Genomic DNA, 21,989 nt, shown 5'->3' with positions numbered 1-21,989 from the left:
TTACCACAACCATAGTATAGGTTGGAACGGGAATGTAACAATACTATTTGTGAATTTGTTTTATTTTTGTGTCATGTTGTGTATGATGAGGGGAGGAGGACGTCTCTGTATTAACCATGGTGGTATTCCCCCGACTCCCATTACACTGGGCATCAGTCAAAGTTAGGAGAGGATCAGGCGTTTAATCATTGTTTTGAGGCTGCTAAAATAATGACAAACTATTTGAATACATGCTCTTCAAATTCCTATGTCTAATAAAGCATTTTGTTTATTATTAGTTTAATGAAAATATGTCACAATATGACTGGAGTTGAGAGAGAGGCATTTTCTCTGTATTTTGTTAATTTTACAAAAAAATTGTGTTTTTTTGTTTAGATATTAACAATTGCTGTGTTGTCGATCATCCTGACCGCTCCACTCGGTTCCATCCTCATTACGATTCTGGGTCCAAAATTACTACAGCTGTCTACAATGTTCACAGTAGAAACGCGTTACAAAGCGCAAGAGAGCACTGAAACGAGTATTGGTACATATTACGAGAATCAAGATAAAGAAAACCAACGTGAAGATAGCCAAAATACAATTCCCATTGTGGGGAGCGACTGCTACTCCAGCACCAGTCAACAGATAAACTCTTCAGAATACCATTTTGACATTGATCCTTCAAAAAAGATAAAAACGGATTCCAAAGAGAGCATCCCTAAACCATGACAGAACATTACTTGTCGAGTTATTTTAGAAAGAATTAATGGCATATATTTGTCGATATACCGATTAATCCATTATTGATAACGTCAGCTTAAACTGAAATTTAAGGACAACAAAATTATGGCTATGAAAAAACCCAAATGGAGTGAGGGTGATTTTTTCAAGTCGGTTGAGATAGAAAAGTCATTTTATTTTTTAATGGTGACCTAGTATACACTTCCAAACTTTTTAAAAGCATTTATGATACTTCTTATTGTTTATAATATTTTGCTGTGCATTATTTAAAACAGTATGTCTCAATTGAGGAAATTGTGCACATCTTGAGATAGAATTTCCTGGTAGTAGATTTGGATTATTTTAGTTTCTAGGGTCTCACACTCTGGAGAAAAAACCCCAACAACACCATAATGGCATGTTGTTAGTTAAACTACTGGAATAATAATAATATTAAGATGGTAAAAACCCCTAAAAACTGGAGTTTCACTGTATATGTTATGAATAGGGTTAGGGACCTTAAAAAGGTTTTAAACATTTAAAGAAAACTAAATCCAAATAATATATACTCAAAAAAATTAATTAATTAAAAGCCAGTAGATAATTTTTACATAATGAAACCTCCAAAACGGTCTTTAGAGCATTTATTTTTCTGTCATCAAACATGTTGGCCATCTTGAAAATTTAAGCAAAAGCTGAATTCAACAGTGAAAAGGATAAGACACAGTTCACCTACATGAAAGTTAATAAACTTGGAAAACTTGATCACTTGATGGGGAAATTGTATCAAAAAATGTTGATAGTATCAACGTTTCAAACACAGACTAAACATTTTTGGAGGCATTTCACAATTTTTCAGGGCTCTTTTTGTTTTTCATTAAAGACAAAAAAAATAATTGCTTTAATTAATAAATGAATGGCAATATATATAACGAGCATATTTTATTAATTAATAATACATTTTATGGGTGTTTTTTAAAGACAGTTTTATTGAAAAAGGCTTGTTTAATCTGAGGGCACCATGGTGCAGGTTAAGGCAAGATGGCACTAGGCTACTGAGGCATGGTGCCGCACCATGCTAAAACAAGCTCGGTCAGATTAATCTGTCTGTTTTCGTAATACAGCCTCCGGGCACCTGAAACTCCAACCACTCTTGACATATTACAGGTACTTTCTCTGTCTGTTTTACTTTCATTCAATCAGAAAAGCAGCTTTGTAAACATTTACTCAGCCTGCATGAAAATAACATTGTTTACATGAGTAAATACAGAGCTCACCATGTCCATTGTCAAATTATTGGCTACTCTACTTTTCTAAAAATGGGCTTAACCAAATTTATTCCAGTGTGAGCCCTGAACTATAAGTTTAAGAATATAAACTGATATAGAACCAAGTTCAATAAATTACACACTAGCCCTGAACTATAAGTTTAAGAATATAAACTGATGTAGAACCAAGTTCAATAAATTACACACTAGCCCTGAACTATAAGTTTAAGAATATAAACTGATATAGAACCAAGTTCAATAAATTACACACTAGCCCTGAACTATAAGTTTAAGAATATAAACTGATATAGAACCAAGTTCAATAAATTACACACTAGCCCTGAACTATAAGTTTAAGAATATAAACTGATATAGAACCAAGTTCAATAAATTACACACTAGCCCTGAACTATAAGTTTAAGAATATAAACTGATATAGAACCAAGTTCAATAAATTACACACTAGCCCTGAACTATAAGTTTAAGAATATAAACTGATATAGAACCAAGTTCAATAAATTACACACTAGCCCTGAACTATAAGTTTAAGAATATAAACTGATATAGAACCAAGTTCAATAAATTACACACTAGCCCTGAACTATAAGTTTAAGAATATAAACTGATATAGAACCAAGTTCAATAAATTACACACTAGCCCTGAACTATAAGTTTAAGAATATAAACTGATATAGAACCAAGTTCAATAAATTACACACTAGCCCTGAACTATAAGTTTAAGAATATAAACTGATATAGAACCAAGTTCAATAAATTACACACTAGCCCTGAACTATAAGTTTAAGAATATAAACTGATATAGAACCAAGTTCAATAAATTACACACTAGCCCTGAACTATAAGTTTAAGAATATAAACTGATATAGAACCAAGTTCAATAAATTACACACTAGCCCTGAACTATAAGTTTAAGAATATAAACTGATATAGAACCAAGTTCAATAAATTACACACTAGCCCTGAACTATAAGTTTAAGAATATAAACTGATATAGAACCAAGTTCAATAAATTACACACTAGCCCTGAACTATAAGTTTAAGAATATAAACTGATATAGAACCAAGTTCAATAAATTACACACTAGCCCTGAACTATAAGTTTAAGAATATAAACTGATATAGAACCAAGTTCAATAAATTACACACTAGCCCTGAACTATAAGTTTAAGAATATAAACTGATATAGAACCAAGTTCAATAAATTACACACTAGCCCTGAACTATAAGTTTAAGAATATAAACTGATATAGAACCAAGTTCAATAAATTACACACTAGCCCTGAACTATAAGTTTAAGAATATAAACTGATATAGAACCAAGTTCAATAAATTACACACTAGCCCTGAACTATAAGTTTAAGAATATAAACTGATATAGAACCATCAATAAATTACACACTAGCCCTGAACTATAAGTTTAAGAATATAAACTGATATAGAACCAAGTTCAATAAATTACACACTAGCCCTGAACTATAAGTTTAAGAATATAAACTGATATAGAACCAAGTTCAATAAATTACACACTAGCCCTGAACTATAAGTTTAAGAATATAAACTGATATAGAACCAAGTTCAATAAATTACACACTAGCCCTGAACTATAAGTTTAAGAATATAAACTGATATAGAACCAAGTTCAATGAATTACACACTAGCCCTGAACTATAAGTTTAAGAATATAAACTGATATAGAACCAAGTTCAATAAATTACACACTAGCCCTGAAATATAAGTTTAAGAATATAAACTGATGTAGAACCAAGTTCAATCATTACACACTAGCCCTGAACTATAAGTTTAAGAATATAAACTGATATAGAACCAAGTTCAATAAATTACACACTAGTATAGATCAGACTCAGGGGCCCTATTTTCGAAGCCATCTTAGCGCTACAAAATCGTAAAACCGTCGTAGGTCGTGACGTCACTACAGCGCACGCCATAGTGACGTCATAGCTTACGATGATTTCACGATTTCGTAGGCTAAGATAGCTTCGAAAATATGGGCCCAGGTCTTTTAGTTAATTTGAGTGATTCATCTATTGCATTTTTGTGGGGGTTTTCACCTTTTTTTTTTTTTTTTTTTTTTTCTTTTTTTTTTTTATTATACCGGTGTTGGTGAATCCTTTTTCTTTACCAACTTCAAATAAATTTACAATTAATGTCTTGCCATAATCTTAGACCTACTATAAGTTATGTGAAACTGTCAAACAGATTGAAGAATACATGTACAACAGATTGAAGAATACATGTACAACAGATTGAAGAATACATGTACAACAGATTGAAGAATACATGTACAGTGTTCATCACATTGTAAGGATAACGTTGCTAATGATTCAGTTAAGACTTATGAATGACCATAAAGAGTATTTTGAAATCCACAAGATTGACTGTACCAGACAGACATCAACCAGTGTGAGCAGCATGACAATTGGAAATGACTATTTGTATCTCAAGTTAAACCATTTCACAGTGTGTTCTTAACTGGAACTTACAAGAATATTCACATAAACAAATTAACAGTTGTCTTCAAGTCCAGAATGTCATTAGTTTATATTACATGTAAAAATACAAACAATGTTTATAAGGGTGCTGGATTCAGAAATAACACTTCTGTACCTTTAAAAAAAAAAAAGGATTGTAAGAAATTATCCCCTCTACAGGTATAGATGCAACTCAGTCTTTTAAGGCAATGTTTATAGACACAGGAAGATTTTAGTCACTACAACGAAACTCCGGAAGCTGTGATACTGGTATTATTGTTTATTACCAATAAATATTGTTGAATTTAAATTTGTTTTGTGTTTGTATTAACAAAGAATCAAGCTGACGACAGTGGTTCAAATCCCGTCAAAGCTAGCTCACACTTTCATTCATCTTTCTCATCTATCACCCTCTGCCTATCATTCTCATTATCGTAATATAAAAAACTTTCCAATTTCTCCCACAATTTTAATCTGTTTCGACCCTTTCTGTCAGTTTCCTTTGACTCTTGTCTTCTGAGCTGTCCACACCATCGCCTACCCGTCTCAACTTCCTCCACAGATGCAGTTTCCTTTGACTCTTGTCTTCTGAGCTGTCCACACCATCACCTACCCGTCTCAACTTCCTCCACAGATGCAGTTTCCTTTGACTCTTGTCTTCTGAGCTGTCCACACCATCACCTACCTGTCTCAACTTCCTCCACAGATGCAGTTTCCTTTGACTCTTGTCTTCTGAGCTGTCCACACCATCACCTACCTGTCTCAACTTCCTCCACAGATGCAGTTTCCGTGTATCTCCCTGCACCCATCTGACATCCTCGTCCTCTGTTGCTAATAAAGCTGGTCTGACCCACGGCACTAATGATCAACAGTTGTAGGGGTGTATAGTAGGTGGACACAAGTGCCTCATAACAATGCCAGCACTAACTACTGAACACTCCCCGAAGTGGTCAGACTAAGCCCACAGCTAAAAGCTGATGGGGAATGGCAGGTGTGTGGCACAGATAGCCACAAGAGACCAGCACATGTCGCAGTTGGAGAGATAATGACTGGGATGTGGAGGTGGACAATGAAAGAAGTTGAAAGGTTGGAGTTGCGAGATCGGGAAGAAATGAGTGAATACAAAGGAGAGAAAAAGGGGGCAGTGGGATAAAAAAAAGAAAAAAATTAAAAACCCCAAAGAATTGCTATAATTCAAAGAAAAAGGTCGGAAATTTAAATTTGTAACACAATCTTTAAACGGAACTGTCCTGAGTTAGCTCCCATAGTAGGATGTGTCTGACTAATGTAATGACTAATTTAACAACTAATATTACACATTATAAACATATTCTTCTTTGAAAAATCAGTGGCCATATAAAGTTTATAGTAGCTCAAACTTTATTTTACCTCCCAATAATTTTGTATATATGAAGGAAAAAAAAGGTTGAAATTCTACAAACATTAGTATGACCAGAAAAACTTAACTCGGGACAGAACAAACCCATTTATATACTCGGTCAGTGTAGTGAATTTACACCTCCCAGTACCAAGCATGGGTGTGGGTCATTTTGGATATACTTCCATCAGAGAACTGTTCATGCATGCCGGTCTTGGACACAACCTATGGCTTTGCCAGAGGGTTCTGTATAAGAAAGGGGAGTCTGATCATAGTGACATGGTTGTTAAGTCATCAGTCAGACTTGTAGTTGGTAGGTACTGGGTTCACATCCCTGTACTGTCTGCAACCTTGAAGAAGTTTTAACAGCTCCATTGGAAGGTGTATGATGGAACCACTACACCAACTTCTCTCTCACTAACCATCAACAAACCGTCGTTGGGTTCACATCCCTGTACTGTCTGCAACCTTGAAGAAGTTTTAACAGCTCCATGGGAAGGTGTATGATGGAATCACTACACCAACCTCTCTCACTAACCATCAACAAACAGTCGTTGGGTTCACATCCTTGTACTGCCTGCAACCTTGAAGAAGTTTTAACAGCTCCATGGGAAGGTGTATGATGGAACCACTACACCAACTTCTCTCTCACTAACCATCAACAGTAGTTAACCCACTGTCCTGGACAGACAGTCCAGATAGTTGAGGTGTGTGCCCAGGACAGCATGCCTGAACTTTCATTGGATACAAGTATGAAAGTAAAGTTATAAATGAAATGAACTAAGCACTCACTGCGTAAGACTAAGAGTCTAGTGTTCCACCAAGTGGGTTAATAGTGAAATTCCCTCTAGTTGCTGCGTAAGACTAAGAGTCTAGTGTTCCACCAAGTGGGCTAATAGTGAAATACCCTCTAGTTGCTGCGTAAGACTAAGAGTCTAGTGTTCCACCAAGTGGGCTAATAGTGAAATTCCCTCTAGTTGTTGCGTAAGACTAAGAGTCTAGTGTTCGACTAAGAGTCTAGTGTTCCACCAAGTGGGCTAATAGTGAAATTCCCTCCAGTTGCTGCGTAAGACTAAGAGTCTAGTGTTCCACCAAGTGGGCTAATAGTGAAATTCCCTCCAGTTGCTGCGTAAGACTAAGAGTCTAGTGTTCCACCAAGTGGGCTAATAGTGAAATACCCTCCAGTTGCTGCGTAAGACTAAGAGTCTAGTGTTCCACCAAGTGGGCTAATTGTGAAATTCCCTCCAGTTGCTGCGTAAGACTAAGAGTCTAGTGTTCCACCAAGTGGGCTAATAGTGAAATTCCCTCCAGTTGCTGCGTAAGACTAAGAGTCTAGTGTTCCACCAAGTGGGCTAATAGTGAAATTCCCTCCAGTTGCTGCGTAAGACTAAGAGTCTAGTGTTCCACCAAGTGGGCTAATAGTGAAATTCCCTCCAGTTGCTGCGTAAGACTAAGAGTCTAGTGTTCCACCAAGTGGGCTAATAGTGAAATACCCTCCAGTTGCTGCGTAAGACTAAGAGTCTAGTGTTCCACCAAGTGGGCTAATAGTGAAATTCCCTCCAGTTGCTGCGTAAGACTAAGAGTCTAGTGTTCCACCAAGTGGGCTAATAGTGAAATTCCCTCCAGTTGCTGCGTAAGACTAAGAGTCTAGTGTTCCACCAAGTGGGCTAATAGTGAAATTCCCTCCAGTTGCTGCGTAAGACTAAGAGTCTAGTGTTCCACCAAGTGGGCTAATAGTGAAATTCCCTCCAGTTGCTGCGTAAGACTAAGAGTCTAGTGTTCCACCAAGTGGGCTAATAGTGAAATTCCCTCCAGTTGCTGCGTAAGACTACGAGTCTAGTGTTCCACCAAGTGGGCTAATAGTGAAATTCCCTCCAGTTACTGCGTAAGACTAAGAGTCTAGTGTTCCACCAAGTGGGCTAATAGTGAAATTCCCTCTAGTTACTGCCAGTACTAAGTAGTTCTTGGACCAACATTTAAACATGGATTTTTTCTGAATAAACATTACAACAGAGTTTGTACCAAACTTACTACAAACCTTTTAGTTGTGCACCCACTGTGGGTACTGGAAACGTCTGATCAAAGTCCTTGGATCAGAAACGGATCTAAGTAAATACATACAGTCTTACAGGTGTGTTTAAAACTGCTTTGTTATTCATATATTTGCTAGTATACAACACTACATTATGATACCATTACAGTGGCGGATCTAGAAAATAAGTGGGGTGTGGTTGGATTGGGATGGAGTGAACCGGCGGGGGCTGAGCCATGGTGAAAGTTCCAGGGGCAAAGCCGCCTGAGGTTTCGGCATTCTAAACATTTTGAAGCCTTATTTCACTGATTTCCGAGGATCTAATTCCTAATTAATAATTCCATAAAGTTAATAAATTGTTTGCCGTTTTCCTCTTCACACCAAAATATGTAGAAAACGATTTAATTTTGTCCTGATCGATGCAAGCCATACTCTGTTCAATTGTACACCTGATTGACAACAGGGCGAGGCATATTATTTTCGCTAATGGAATGGCTTTATTTGCATCTTCCTGAACAACACTTTGAAGCAACAGTATATGTTTGGAAAGAACATAAAAAAAAAAAAATACCCAGGAAGGGAGGGGGTGGCTAGCCACCCTATTCACCCCCTGGATCTGCCACTGCATTATGATGAGCTAAGACAAAACTTTATTTATTTATTATTATTTTTTAAGACTCATCTACAGCACATTGATTTAACAGTCAGCTATTGAATGTCAAACACTGATTTAACAGTCAGCTATCGAATATCAAACACTGATTTAACAATCGGCTACTGAATGTCAAACACTGATTTAACAGTCAGCTACTGAATGTCAAACACTGATTTAACAGTCAGCTACTGAATGTCAAACATTGATTTAACAGTCAGCTACTGAATGTCAAACACTGATTTAACAGTCAGCTATTGAATGTCAAACATTGATTTAACAGTCAGCTATTGAATGTCAAACATTTGTTAATCCTGAGGAACCTGCTACATTTTTCCATTAGCTGCAAGGATCTTTTATATGTACTTTCACAGCCAGGACAGCACATACCATGGTCGTTAATATACTAGTCGTGGGACACTAGTTTTGAATATGGGAGAAAACAATGAGAAAATGTTATACCAGTCATAGTGTAACAGCTGGAATAAAAAAATAGCACAATGGGCCCACCGACTGGGATCGATCCCAGACAAACCGTGTATCAAGCAAGTGCTTTACCACTGGACTGCAACTTGGCTTAGTCTATTTTCTGGTCTTGAGTAAGAGAAGGCTAAAAGGTCTCTACCATCATCAGCAAGAAGTCTTTCATAAGCACTTTACCAGACAGAACAGCACATACCAGTCGTAGTGCTGGTTGGAATGGGAAAAACTCTTAGTTTCGATTCATCCAGGCCGATTAATTCAAGTGTCTGTGGATTGTAAGTGCTTTGACACAAAACAAACAGACAAGCCAACATTGGCAAGTTTTCTTGGAATATGAAGGTGTGGGGGTTGTGTGTAAACCGGACAGCAAATTATAGTCTGAAGGAATATGAAATTTCTATGGATGTTGACATGACGTTTAACACAAAGATCGTATCTAAAGCAGAATTTCATTGCGGAGAGATCCAGTCAGCAAAACTATTATTAGCCACATTTCACTCCTGACATTTAACGATTCCCAATTTTATATATTCTCATACCGGAACTAAGGAAAACACACAAATTGATGACGTTTTACGTACAAGCTAAATGAAAGTAGAATTTTGTGACCTTTTTCAAGTTTATGTTGCTTTAAATTATATTTTATTGTGAATAATACACGTGATGTTTTATAAGAAAAGATCATGTCGTTCACACATTTAAAGATTATTTAATTTTAAAATATATATTTTTTCTTATTTTTATTTTTTACATTTGTTTTGTTGTGTTAGTGATCGTATAATAATGCTATGACATTTATCACCCAATGCCATGCCGCCTCATCTTTCAAAGTAATATATTGTATATAATTGTATGTTGTTTAGGTGCCTTTGACTATGTCTGATGATGAAAGGTGGGGGGAGTAGTTCATTAAAATAAACCTCGGACTAAATTGGATATAAGTGCGCCTGTTTCATGAATCCTGACCTGGTCGGAGCCGGCCGAGCCCATGACAGGCGTGCGCTAAAACGGCTTCCTCCGAATGTGCACGTTAATCCCTATAGAATAGCATAACATAACATGATCGCCCACTAGAAGAAAAAAATATATATATATTAACAAACTTTACTTGGGTGATAATTAGTTGCATTTCTATAAATTATACAATGGCAACAAAATATATTTATTAAATAATAAAATAGTACACCATAAACAGGGTGAAAAACGTTTGTTTTGAAAAAAACTAAAATGATAATTAAAAAAATAATGGGTTCTTGTATTTTTACCTCTTTGTTTACTTTTTAAAAGTATCAATACCCTCCTCAAAAAAAACAACCTAAAATGATAATAAAAAAAATCATGGGTTCTTGTATTTTTACCTCTTTGTTTACTTTTTAAAAGTATCAATACCCTCCTCAAAAAAAAAGAGGAAACCAACAAATAGCAGTTGATTGTGTAAGGCACTTGCAAATAAAATTCACCTTTCATTAGGGTGGGCAGAATGATCCTCCAATTTCCAACACATATCTTTAAACAGTTATGAATTGATTTAAACAACACCTATGTAGTAAATGTTGTATATTATTCATTTTATTAAATATATCTCTACAAAATATGTTGCATTTTAAAAATATTTCTTTACTCCAGTATTTATTACATGTTTTAAATATTTATTACATATTTCACTTTTTTAAATATCTACAATATTTTTTAACTACTAGTATATAAAATGGTTGTTTAATGTTACCAATTCTTTATTGAATGTTGACAAGATTGTTTTTTACAATGTACGTTATTAAATCATTCCCCCATTTAAAGTGGGATAAGATTTTAGAATGTCATGGTTCAGTGGATAAGCCTGTCAACATTTTGGTTTGTTGGCTTGCATGCAGCATCAGCTGGCTAGCCATTTGACCATCTAAAGTTTGTTTTGTTTAACAACACCTCGAGCATATTGATTTTTTAAATTGGTAATTTTAACATAGTCTTAGAGAGGAAACCCACTATATTGTTCCATTAGTAGCAAGAGATCTTTTGTATGCACAATCCCACAGATAGGTTAGCACATACCACAGCCTTTGATAGACCAGTAGTGGTGCGCTGGCTGGAACCAAAAATAGCCCCATGGGCACATTTATGGGGATAGATTCTAGACCACCACACCTCAAGTGAGCGCTTTACCACTGGGCTACATCCCATCCTCCATCAAAAGGATTAAAAGTTAAAAGCATTCATGGGGATGATCCGGCAACGAGGATCACATCAATGAAGTTCATTGGATATATCATCATAGAGCGAACACCCACACCAACAACAAAAGCTATGCATTGAGGGATTTAAAAGTTAAAACAAACTTTCTAAATGGCACTGCAGCTTCCAAATGACTTGAACATGACTTAAACAAACTCAAAATGACTTTACCCATACTGATGGCGTTCATAGTTAGTAGTATGTCAATGGGCCCATTGGGCTATTTCTTGTTCCAGCTAATGCACCACGACTGGTCTATCAAAGACCATAGTATGTGTGCTATCTTGTCTGTGGGATGGTGCTGCGTATGAAAGATCCTTTGCTACTAATGGAAAAATGTAGCAGATTTCCTGTCTATGAGACTATATGTCAGAATTACCAAATGTTTGTGTAATCTAATAGAGGATGATTAAATCAGTCAATGTGCTCTAGACGTGTCATTGAACAAAACAAACTTTAAACTGTCCTTTCGATGGATGGATTTCATATTTGGTATGATTTTTAAAAAGTAAATCTTTCATCTATACATTTTCAGTCCCATAGAGGTTAGCTTAGGAGAAGTCAAGGTCATTTGGAACCATTTTCAAGGATGTCTTTTATGTTTGTGTAAAAGATCAGCAAAGAGTCTTTCAACTGTACATCAAGAATGTGAGCCAAAACTAAGGCCAAGGTTATTTTAAACTCTACAGCTCTTGATTCCTCTCAAGAATGTCTGTTATATATTGTATAAATGTAATATTCTTTAAACCACACAATAAATGCCAATAAATCATTACTACTAGGACACAGTAAAGAAAAGCCGGACAGTTTTCCTATGGTTCTGGAAGATGGACAGTTTGTGTTAAACTGTTTGAGGCATTGGGCCTCATTGGTGCTGCCAGAACTTTATATTGGGTGGCAAGCCTCACTGTCTATGACTGATGTTATGGAGTGACAGGAAAATATAAAGAGGTGGTGAGAATTAAAGAGGCATGACTGGGGGGGGGGGGGGGCATAGCCCACCAACCCTCAAACTATGCCAGTAGGCTTCCATCACCCAAGTTTAGTTGTCGTCTGTCATATAAGCTTTCATTAGCTGCTCCCTCTGAATGTACCAGAAGTAGTTTGGCCCAACTCTTCCATCACTGGCAGTGGTCAATATTTGTCTAACAAAGACTTTTCAACTAATGATAGTAATCCAACTTGGATGTGTTTACCAAGAACTGTCAAACCTCCCGCTGGTGTAGTTGCTGAAATATACAATCTACCTCACCTTGACAAGGAGTGGAGCATGAAATAGCTTTCATTTGATCTACCAAACACATGTATACTGCTTCCATAAAGCTCCTGTAACTAATGGCCAATTCAAGAAGAAAGTTTTTTCTTTCATGACGTTATACAGTTTGTTTAATTTTACATGTACAATATTTTGTACAAACTGAGTCCTGAAGACTGATGTGATATTTGTCCAGTCCTTGTACAAACATCAGAACGACTATGTGAACAAACATGATATGTAAACACAATATTACAAGTAATCTAATATACAATAATATAAGTAGGAGCAAGTCCCTTTAACATCTTATCTCATGCTAGCTGTGACGAACATAACACGGTCACCTAGTTTACCACAGGCTTTTCCTCTTGTCATCTTATTGCACCAGTAAGCTGTTTCTGGTGTTTAGTTAATCTAGTATGCTTTGTTATGTATATATTATGTGTCTTTCAGACATTGTAAACAAAGGAGATCAGTCTCCATACTAAAAATATCGGGTACGTTATTTTTTTCAGCTTTTTATCATTATTTGGGGGTTTTAATTATTATTATTATTATATTTATTATTATTATTTTGCATAAAATAATTTTCACAAAGTAGATTGGATTTGAACTAAAATTTTGATCTATTGACATTCTTTAAAAGTAGTGTGGAGTTTTTAAACATTGGAGGTGGAAAATGCCAGTAATTATGGTGGGAGGGGGACAGTTATTAAATGTGAGGTCATATATATAGTTGTACATTCATGCTATAAAACACTTTATATGTTTATAATCATTCAAATTCATGTTTTGATCCCCTTCCAATTGGTGGAGAATGCATACTCTGGCCCTTTCAGCTTCAGAGTTGGGGGTAGGGACGCAGCCACTTCTGATGCCTATATTAAAGGTGTCACTTAAGCTTTTACTTTATAACAAGTATCTCATCCTTGATGTGTATTATGTATTAATTACTATACTGTAATACATTCATTGATCTTTACAACAATATAATTGTTATTAACATTAAGATTTTAAATATTGATTCTGTAATTAACCAGAAGTACATGATTATGACATATTTAACAGAGATTAGTTACATTTTAAACAGTAAAGTGTAATATTTGGGTTGGATTTGTTGAAGAGGGAATTCAGATATAATCTTAATACATTGTGTTATTGTAATTTTAATATAATTACTAACACTAGTACCATTGCATATCTGCAACTATAAATATGAATATAACTTGCCTGTAGCAGGCATTTAATTATACATCTAACTGAAAAGATAAATGTGCTGTCAGGTACACATTATGCAAGAATGAGGTTTGTGCTCAAGGCTTATTGTTGGCAAAGATTTCTTACGATAATAAATGTGTTTCTTTCAATTTACATACACAGTGTTGACAGTGCTCCCTTGTCTTGGGTTATTGATACTGACAGTACAATGTTGTCCAGAATGAAATTAATTGTGTGAGGCACCGGTCAACGGAAGACCTTTTATGGATGTTAGAGTGTGTTGATGTAAGTGTATGTTTTACAGGTAAAAATGCACACGTTTTTTTATGTGTAACGTATGTACAGTTTTTGTGCTTTTAATCTGCTTTTATATAATTGATATGTCTGTATAGGTTGGAGTGTAGTACTGTGTACTATATTAGATGTGTCTGTATAGGTCGGAGTGTAGTACTGTGTACTATATTAGATGTGTCCATATAGGTCGGAGTGTAGTACTGTGTACTATATTAGATGTGTCTGTATAGGTCGGAGTGTAATACTGTGTACTGTATTAGATGTGTCTGTATAGGTCAGAGTGTAGTACTGTGTACTATATTAGATGTGTCTGTATAGGTCGGAGTGTAATACTGTGTACTATATTAGATGTGTCTGTATAGGTCGGAGTGTAATACTGTGTACTGTATTAGATGTGTCTGTATAGGTCAGAGTGTAGTACTGTGTACTATATTAGATGTGTCTGTATAGGTCGGAGTGTAATACTGTGTACTGTATTAGTTGTGTCCATATAGGTCGGAGTGTAGTACTGTGTACTGTATTAGATGTGTCTGTATAGGTCGGAGTGTAGTACTGTGTACTGTATTAGATGTGTCTGTATAGGTGGGAGGAGTGTAGTACTGTGTACTGTATTAGATGTGTCCATATAGGTCGGAGTGTAGTACTGTGTACTATATTAGACGTGTCTGTATAGGTCGGAGTGTAATACTGTACTGTATTAGATGTGTCTGTATAGGTGGGAGGAGTGTAGTACTGTGTACTGTATTAGATGTGTCCATATAGGTCGGAGTGTAGTACTGTGTACTGTATTAGATGTGTCTGTATAGGTCGGAGTGTAGTACTGTGTACTGTATTAGATGTGTCTGTATAGGTCGGAGTGTAGTACTGTGTACTGTATTAGATGTGTCCATATAGGTCGGAGTGTAGTACTGTGTACTGTATTAGATGTGTCTGTATAGGTCGGAGTGTAGTACTGTGTGCTATATTAGTTGTCTGTATAGGTCGGAGTGTAGTACTGTGTGCTATATTAGATGTGTCCGTATAGGTCGGAGTGTAGTACTGTGTACTATATTAGATGTGTCTGTATAGGTCAGAGTGTAGTACTGTGTACTATATTAGATGTGTCTATATAGGTGGGAGGAGTGTAGTACTGTGTACTATATTAGATGTGTCTGTATAGGTTGGAGGAGTGTAGTACTGTGTACTATATTAGATGTGTCTGTATAGGTCGGAGTGTAATACTGTGTACTGTATTAGATGTGTCTGTATAGGTGGGAGGAGTGTAGTACTGAGTACTGTATTAGATGTGTCTATATAGGTCAGAGTGTAGTACTGTGTACTATATTAGATGTGTCTGTATAGGTCGGAGTGTAATACTGTGTACTGTATTAGATGTGTCTGTATAGGTGGGAGGAGTGTAGTACTGAGTACTGTATTAGATGTGTCCATATAGGTCGGAGTGTAGTACTGTGTACTATATTAGATGTGTCTGTATAGGTCGGAGTGTAATACTGTGTACTGTATTAGATGTGTCTGTATAGGTCGGAGTGTAGTACTGAGTACTGTATTAGATGTGTCCATATAGGTCGGAGTGTAGTACTGTGTACTATATTAGATGTGTCTGTATAGGTCGGAGTGTAATACTGTGTACTGTATTAGATGTGTCTGTATAGGTGGGAGGAATGTAGTACTGAGTATTGTATTAGATGTGTCCATATAGGTCGGAGTGTAGTACTGTGTATTATATTAGATGTGTCTGTATAGGTCGGAGTGTAATACTGTGTACTGTATTAGATGTGTCTGTATAGGTCAGAGTGTAGTACTGTGTACTATATTAGATGTGTCTGTATAGGTCGGAGTGTAATACTGTGTACTGTATTAGTTGTGTCCATATAGGTCGGAGTGTAGTACTGTGTACTGTATTAGATGTGTCTGTATAGGTCGGAGTGTAGTACTGTGTACTGTATTAGATGTGTCTGTATAGGTGGGAGGAGTGTAGTACTGTGTACTGTATTAGATGTGTCCATATAGGTCGGAGTGTAGTACTGTGTACTATATTAGATGTGTCTGTATAGGTCGGAGTGTAATACTGTACTGTATTAGATGTGTCTGTATAGGTGGGAGGAGTGTAGTACTGTGTACTGTATTAGATGTGTCCATATAGGTCGGAGTGTAGTACTGTGTACTGTATTAGATGTGTCTGTATAGGTCGGAGTGTAGTACTGTGTACTGTATTAGATGTGTCTGTATAGGTCGGAGTGTAGTACTGTGTACTGTATTAGATGTGTCCATATAGGTCGGAGTGTAGTACTGTGTACTGTATTAGATGTGTCTGTATAGGTCGGAGTGTAGTACTGTGTGCTATATTAGTTGTCTGTATAGGTCGGAGTGTAGTACTGTGTGCTATATTAGATGTGTCCGTATAGGTCGGAGTGTAGTACTGTGTACTATATTAGATGTGTCTGTATAGGTCAGAGTGTAGTACTGTGTACTATATTAGATGTGTCTATATAGGTGGGAGGAGTGTAGTACTGTGTACTATATTAGATGTGTCTGTATAGGTTGGAGGAGTGTAGTACTGTGTACTATATTAGATGTGTCTGTATAGGTCGGAGTGTAATACTGTGTACTGTATTAGATGTGTCTGTATAGGTGGGAGGAGTGTAGTACTGAGTACTGTATTAGATGTGTCTATATAGGTCAGAGTGTAGTACTGTGTACTATATTAGATGTGTCTGTATAGGTCGGAGTGTAATACTGTGTACTGTATTAGATGTGTCTGTATAGGTGGGAGGAGTGTAGTACTGAGTACTGTATTAGATGTGTCCATATAGGTCGGAGTGTAGTACTGTGTACTATATTAGATGTGTCTGTATAGGTCGGAGTGTAATACTGTGTACTGTATTAGATGTGTCTGTATAGGTCGGAGTGTAGTACTGAGTACTGTATTAGATGTGTCCATATAGGTCGGAGTGTAGTACTGTGTACTATATTAGATGTGTCTGTATAGGTCGGAGTGTAATACTGTGTACTGTATTAGATGTGTCTGTATAGGTGGGAGGAATGTAGTACTGAGTATTGTATTAGATGTGTCCATATAGGTCGGAGTGTAGTACTGTGTACTATATTAGATGTGTCTGTATAGGTCGGAGTGTAATACTGTGTACTGTATTAGATGTGTCTGTATAGGTTGGAGGAGTGTAGTCTTGTGTACTGTATTAGATGTGTCTGTATAGGTGGGAGGAGTGTAGTACTGAGTACTGTATTAGATGTGTCCATATAGGTCGGAGTGTAGTACTGTGTACTATATTAGATGTGTCTGTATAGGTCGGTGTGTAATACTGTGTACTGTATTAGATGTGTCTGTATAGGTTGGAGTGTAATACTGTGTACTGTATTAGATGTGTCTGTATAGGTTGGAGGAGTGTAGTATTGTGTACTGTATTAGATGTGTCTGTATAGGTCGGAGTGTAGTACTGAGTACTGTATTAGATGTGTCTGTATAGGTGGGAGGAATGTAGTACTGAGTATTGTATTAGATGTGTCCATATAGGTCGGAGTGTAGTACTGTGTACTATATTAGATGTGTCTGTATAGGTCGGAGTGTAATACTGTGTACTGTATTAGATGTGTCTGTATAGGTTGGAGGAGTGTAGTATTGTGTACTGTATTAGATGTGTCTGTATAGGTGGGAGGAGTGTAGTACTGAGTACTGTATTAGATGTGTCCATATAGGTCGGAGTGTAGTACTGTGTACTATATTAGATGTGTCTGTATAGGTCGGAGTGTAATACTGTGTACTGTATTAGATGTGTCTGTATAGGTTGGAGGAGTGTAGTATTGTGTACTATATTAGATGTGTCTGTATAGGTCGGAGTGTAGTACTGAGTACTGTATTAGATGTGTCTTTATAGCATGCTATCCTGGACATACCTCGATCCACTATATATTAGTGAATAAGAAGTTAGTGTTCCTCCCCCAAGTTAGTTATTTAAACATGATTTTAGTAGGAGCTGATACTGGGATGTGAATCCAGCCGTAGGGTCTATGGCTGAATCTTTACAGTACCAAGCCAATACCAATAATAAATATGTTCAAGTCTCCACTTTGAAAGGTAATATGAGACCACATAAAGTATTTACTTCCAAGTAGTTTTATTCATCTAATGAGAGGGTGGGATTTAGCTCAGTCGGTTGAGTGCTCACTTGAGGTGCTTGCGTCACAGGATCAAACCACTTCGGTGAATTCATTCAGCTCATTGGTTTTTTCTTGTTCCAATCAGTGCACCACAACTGGACAAAGGCCGTGGTATGTGCTTTCCTGTCTGTGGGAAAGTGTATATAAAAGATCCCTTGCTGCATTAGAAAAAATGTAGCAGGTTTCCTCCGATTACCGAATGTTTGACATCCAACAGCCGATGATTAATTAATCAATGTGCTCTAGTGGTGTCATGGAACCAAAGACACTTTAAAACTTTCATCTAATGGTTTGATTTAACTAAAATGTGTTGGCAGCAAGGTCTAATAAATTATTATTATATACTTGTATTATGTTTTAATAAACTCCTAATAATTCATTCTTAGGAAAGTGAAACATGTAAAACTATAAAATTTCTTTTAATCCCTCTAATGGTCTGGAGTATTTATTTACATGTTTTATTTAGATCATTATATATTGTTTTAAGTTATCCCCACTTGGCATATGCTGTACTCTTTGTTAATTAGTTTTTCATCTTAAAATAGTGTGTAATCTGCTGTGGCAGTCTTTCATCTGTTACATAGAGGATAATAAATGAATTACCAGTTATTATCAAACTTATGTTCTGAGTGAAATAATTTTCAGTTGTCACAAGCTTTAGCGAGTGACAAATGAAAATTATTTTACGAGGGACAAATTTGATAATAACTGGTACCGTTTTGTTATTCTATTTATTATCTCAGCTATTTTTTCTGTAAAAGCCTTTATTTTCGACGCACATGCACGAAGGCCAACCTGTATAGAAAAGATGTAAACATACTTTACATTCTGAGAATTGCTATAACTTAATTTAATCACATTCATAAATAATTTTCAAAAACAAAAGTTCTCTTTATTCTGCTACAAAACCTATAAGGAATTGCATTAAAATGACATTTTGTAATAAATTTAACACCAAAAACTGAGAGACATAAACGCAAACTCTTTAAACTACATGACGTAATTTTTTTGCATTTACAAAATCGTGATGATGTCATATTTAGTACCGACAAGGTCATTGGTTTGTAAGCATCAAATTGTCCAATAGTATTGTTCGTTAGACCAATGCAGAATATTTCTCACTGAGAAAATATGGAAAATATTTTTCTTGTTATGAGTGACCGCTGGGGTAATAATTTTATATATAATCAAATTCAGTAACTCAATATGTTTTATAAAACTAATTTCCGTATTGTTTTTTGTTTCGGCAGACTTGAACGATAACAAAGTATGGATAATACAGAACACAGTGATCTTCACCTACAAGAGATAAGAGAGTGTGATGAATCTGTTACTAAAAACGGAAAGGATGAAGGAACACTGTGTAAAAGCAATTCATTCAGTAACAGAGAGGTCACGTTTCAAGCTGAAGATGAGGTACCCAAAAGGAAGAAACCTGAACGATGTGTCTGGTGTCGTCTGTGTTGTGGTCGGTGTACATCGCCATTACTAACTACACGGAACCCGTTGCCAAGCAACCCATCGTGTTGTGACAGATTCAAGTTTGCGTTGTTGTGTCCCCCACACGGCAGAGTGGGGGGATTCCTGTTTCTTCTCATTCTCTTCTTCACTCTGTGGGGGTTCCTGGTGGCTGTCACGGACAAGAATGCGCTTCCAGGCGGCAACTTGTTTTCCTTGTTGGTTCTCTTCTTCACGTGCTGGTTTGGAGGATATCTCATCTCATTCATTAGACTGCCACCATTGCTGGGTAACTTTCTTCATTCACTTGTTTTATAACAATTAGGCATAACTTGGGCTCAAACCTAACAATTTGTCACTTACGGCAGTTTTGAAAACGTTTTACGACAGGCAAACTGCTCAACTAAGGCCATTTTGAGCCTGCCTACCATAAGTTTATACTATTAACTTTTGTAACAAATACATGCACACAAAAATAATAATTTTCCCATCAACCGACAACAGTAATCATCTAGCAGCAAAAAACGGCTATCAGTAAAGTCCCTGATCTATGTTGATTTATATTACAGCTACAGCAATTGTCCGTTGTGCTGCCGTTAAGTTTGAACTCTGCATAAGGTTTTTTTACTTCCATACTTTAGGGCCATTCATGGTTATAAATATTTTTACAAGCTGACAAATTGGTACGTGTAGGAGGAAGGTGTTAATGCCAGTGTACACTTTTTACACAAACACAATGTGGATAAAAATATCCTTGCAAATAAATATTTTATTTTATGTACTGGTAGTCTTAAGAGGGTTAAAGGGTAGCAAGAAAAGTAGTTTGGACACTTAGAGAAATAAATAATATTACCTAAAACAAAAGCCAGGTAATTAGCCGTCTGGTTGGAAAAGGATGTAGGAAAATCAGAAAGGGCAGATATTACTCAACACTTTTGTTATTTTAGGATTACGTAAAAACAAGTGTAGAATGTAAGCATCATCGGATATGCTTCAGATTAAAGAGCTTCAGGTGTTTTGAGTTGGTTTTTCTTTTGTGTTTGTTGTTTCCGTTCCCACATAGAGAATATATTTCATATTGTTTGTCATTACAACTTAGATCTTGATTTTTAAAATTATTGTTATTTATTTGTTTACAAGCATTATCATGTTTCAGGTATGCTCATTGTTGGAGGCTTACTCAACAATGTTCCACACATTTCCATTGCTAAGGACATTGACCACACCTGGTCAGCAGGGGCAAGGTTCGTTCAATTTAAAGGGACATTCCTGAGTTTGCTGCAATTTTAAAGATGTTATTGACTAACAGAGACTTTTTAACTATTGTAGTTACATATTAGATATATTTTTCTGCATAAAATATTAGTGGCTGTATATTAAACGTGTTTCTGATCTTTCTAAAATTTGTACTAAGTTAAATTTCATTTTATTTTCTAAAATATATTTTTTCATACGTTCAAAATTATTTGAGGACGAAATCCAGATTGGGCTTCTTACAAATATTAAGACAACCAAAAAAACATTGAATATACAGACACTGATATTCTACACAAGATAATATATTTAATATGTAAGTTAATCGTAGAAATATTTTTACTCAGGAATGTCCCTTTAATATGTAATGGTAATTACTCTAATATTTTTTTAATTTTTTTTTTTTAATTTAGTATATAATTACTCTTATATTTATTATATTATTCAGTAAATACTGCATTGTATACAGAAATATGTTCAGCTCATCAGAAATATTGTATTCGAAGCAGTATGTGTTTTTTCTACTACTAGATTATTTTAACTCGAATCTGTATGAGGGTCGAGACATAACCCAGTGGTAAAGCACTCTCTCGATGCATGCTCAATTTGGGATCGATCCTTGTCAGTGTCCCTCAATATCTGTGTGATCCTTAACCATATGTCTGACACCATAAAACCATAAATAAAATGTGTTGAGTGCATTGTTAAATAAAACATTTCCTTCTTCTCTAGAGTATGAGTTATCTTCCTTTTTTTTGTTTCTATTTGGAGACTGCTCCTTGTTCAATTCATGTTACACTATGGTGTTATTAGTAAACGCTTACTAGTTTGATTTTGTGCCTCATGTTAACTGAATTTGATAGGGATGGAACTCTACTAGTCGACTTATTAATTGATGTTCGTGACAAAACATGTTTTCATCTCAGTCCTGGTAATTTAGACATGTATATATTTGTAGTCTTGGAATGTAAAATAACTTTTTTTCACACTAAAAAAAAAAAAAAAGTAATGTTATGTGGTGAATTTGTTATATAATTTGTGATATATTTAGGTTTTTAGAATTTAATGTCTTGTGCTTGC

At 35.8% G+C, this 21,989-nt stretch overlaps 2 protein-coding genes across 9 annotated transcripts in view; both read left to right on the top strand.

Moving 5' to 3' along the window:
* LOC121379280 (sodium/hydrogen exchanger 9B2-like) overlaps positions 1-3,369 on the top strand; it is a 34,063-nt gene extending 30,694 nt beyond the window's left edge. For 3 of the 4 annotated variants that reach the window (XM_041507819.1, XM_041507818.1, XM_041507817.1), the window contains exon 11: positions 376-3,369. In XM_041507819.1, the coding sequence (XP_041363753.1) occupies positions 376-711 (336 nt within the window). In that variant the 3' untranslated portion in view covers positions 712-3,369. The remainder of the gene's footprint in view (positions 1-375) is intronic. The other variant, XR_005958824.1, reaches the window with a different exon arrangement.
* A 6,239-nt stretch (positions 3,370-9,608) lies between these two features.
* Positions 9,609-21,989, top strand: part of LOC121379281 (sodium/hydrogen exchanger 9B2-like) — a 29,649-nt gene continuing 17,268 nt past the window's right edge. The window contains exons 1-5 of one of the 5 annotated variants that reach the window (XM_041507823.1): positions 9,609-9,855; positions 11,790-11,924; positions 13,890-14,012; positions 19,448-19,944; positions 20,812-20,899. In XM_041507823.1, coding sequence (XP_041363757.1) covers positions 19,467-19,944; positions 20,812-20,899 — 566 coding nt within the window. In that variant the 5' untranslated portion in view covers positions 9,609-9,855; positions 11,790-11,924; positions 13,890-14,012; positions 19,448-19,466. Of the gene's footprint in view, positions 9,856-11,646; positions 11,925-13,889; positions 14,013-19,447; positions 19,945-20,811; positions 20,900-21,989 lie in introns of those variants that run through there. The other 4 variants (XM_041507824.1, XM_041507826.1, XM_041507822.1 and 1 more) reach the window with 4 other exon arrangements.

Source organism: Gigantopelta aegis, chromosome 8 (genome assembly GCF_016097555.1).
Source record: "Gigantopelta aegis isolate Gae_Host chromosome 8, Gae_host_genome, whole genome shotgun sequence".
Lineage (NCBI taxonomy): Eukaryota > Metazoa > Mollusca > Gastropoda > Neomphalida > Peltospiridae > Gigantopelta > Gigantopelta aegis.
Note: the sequence above shows the minus strand (reverse complement) of the source record. Positions and strands in the feature narration are given on the sequence as shown.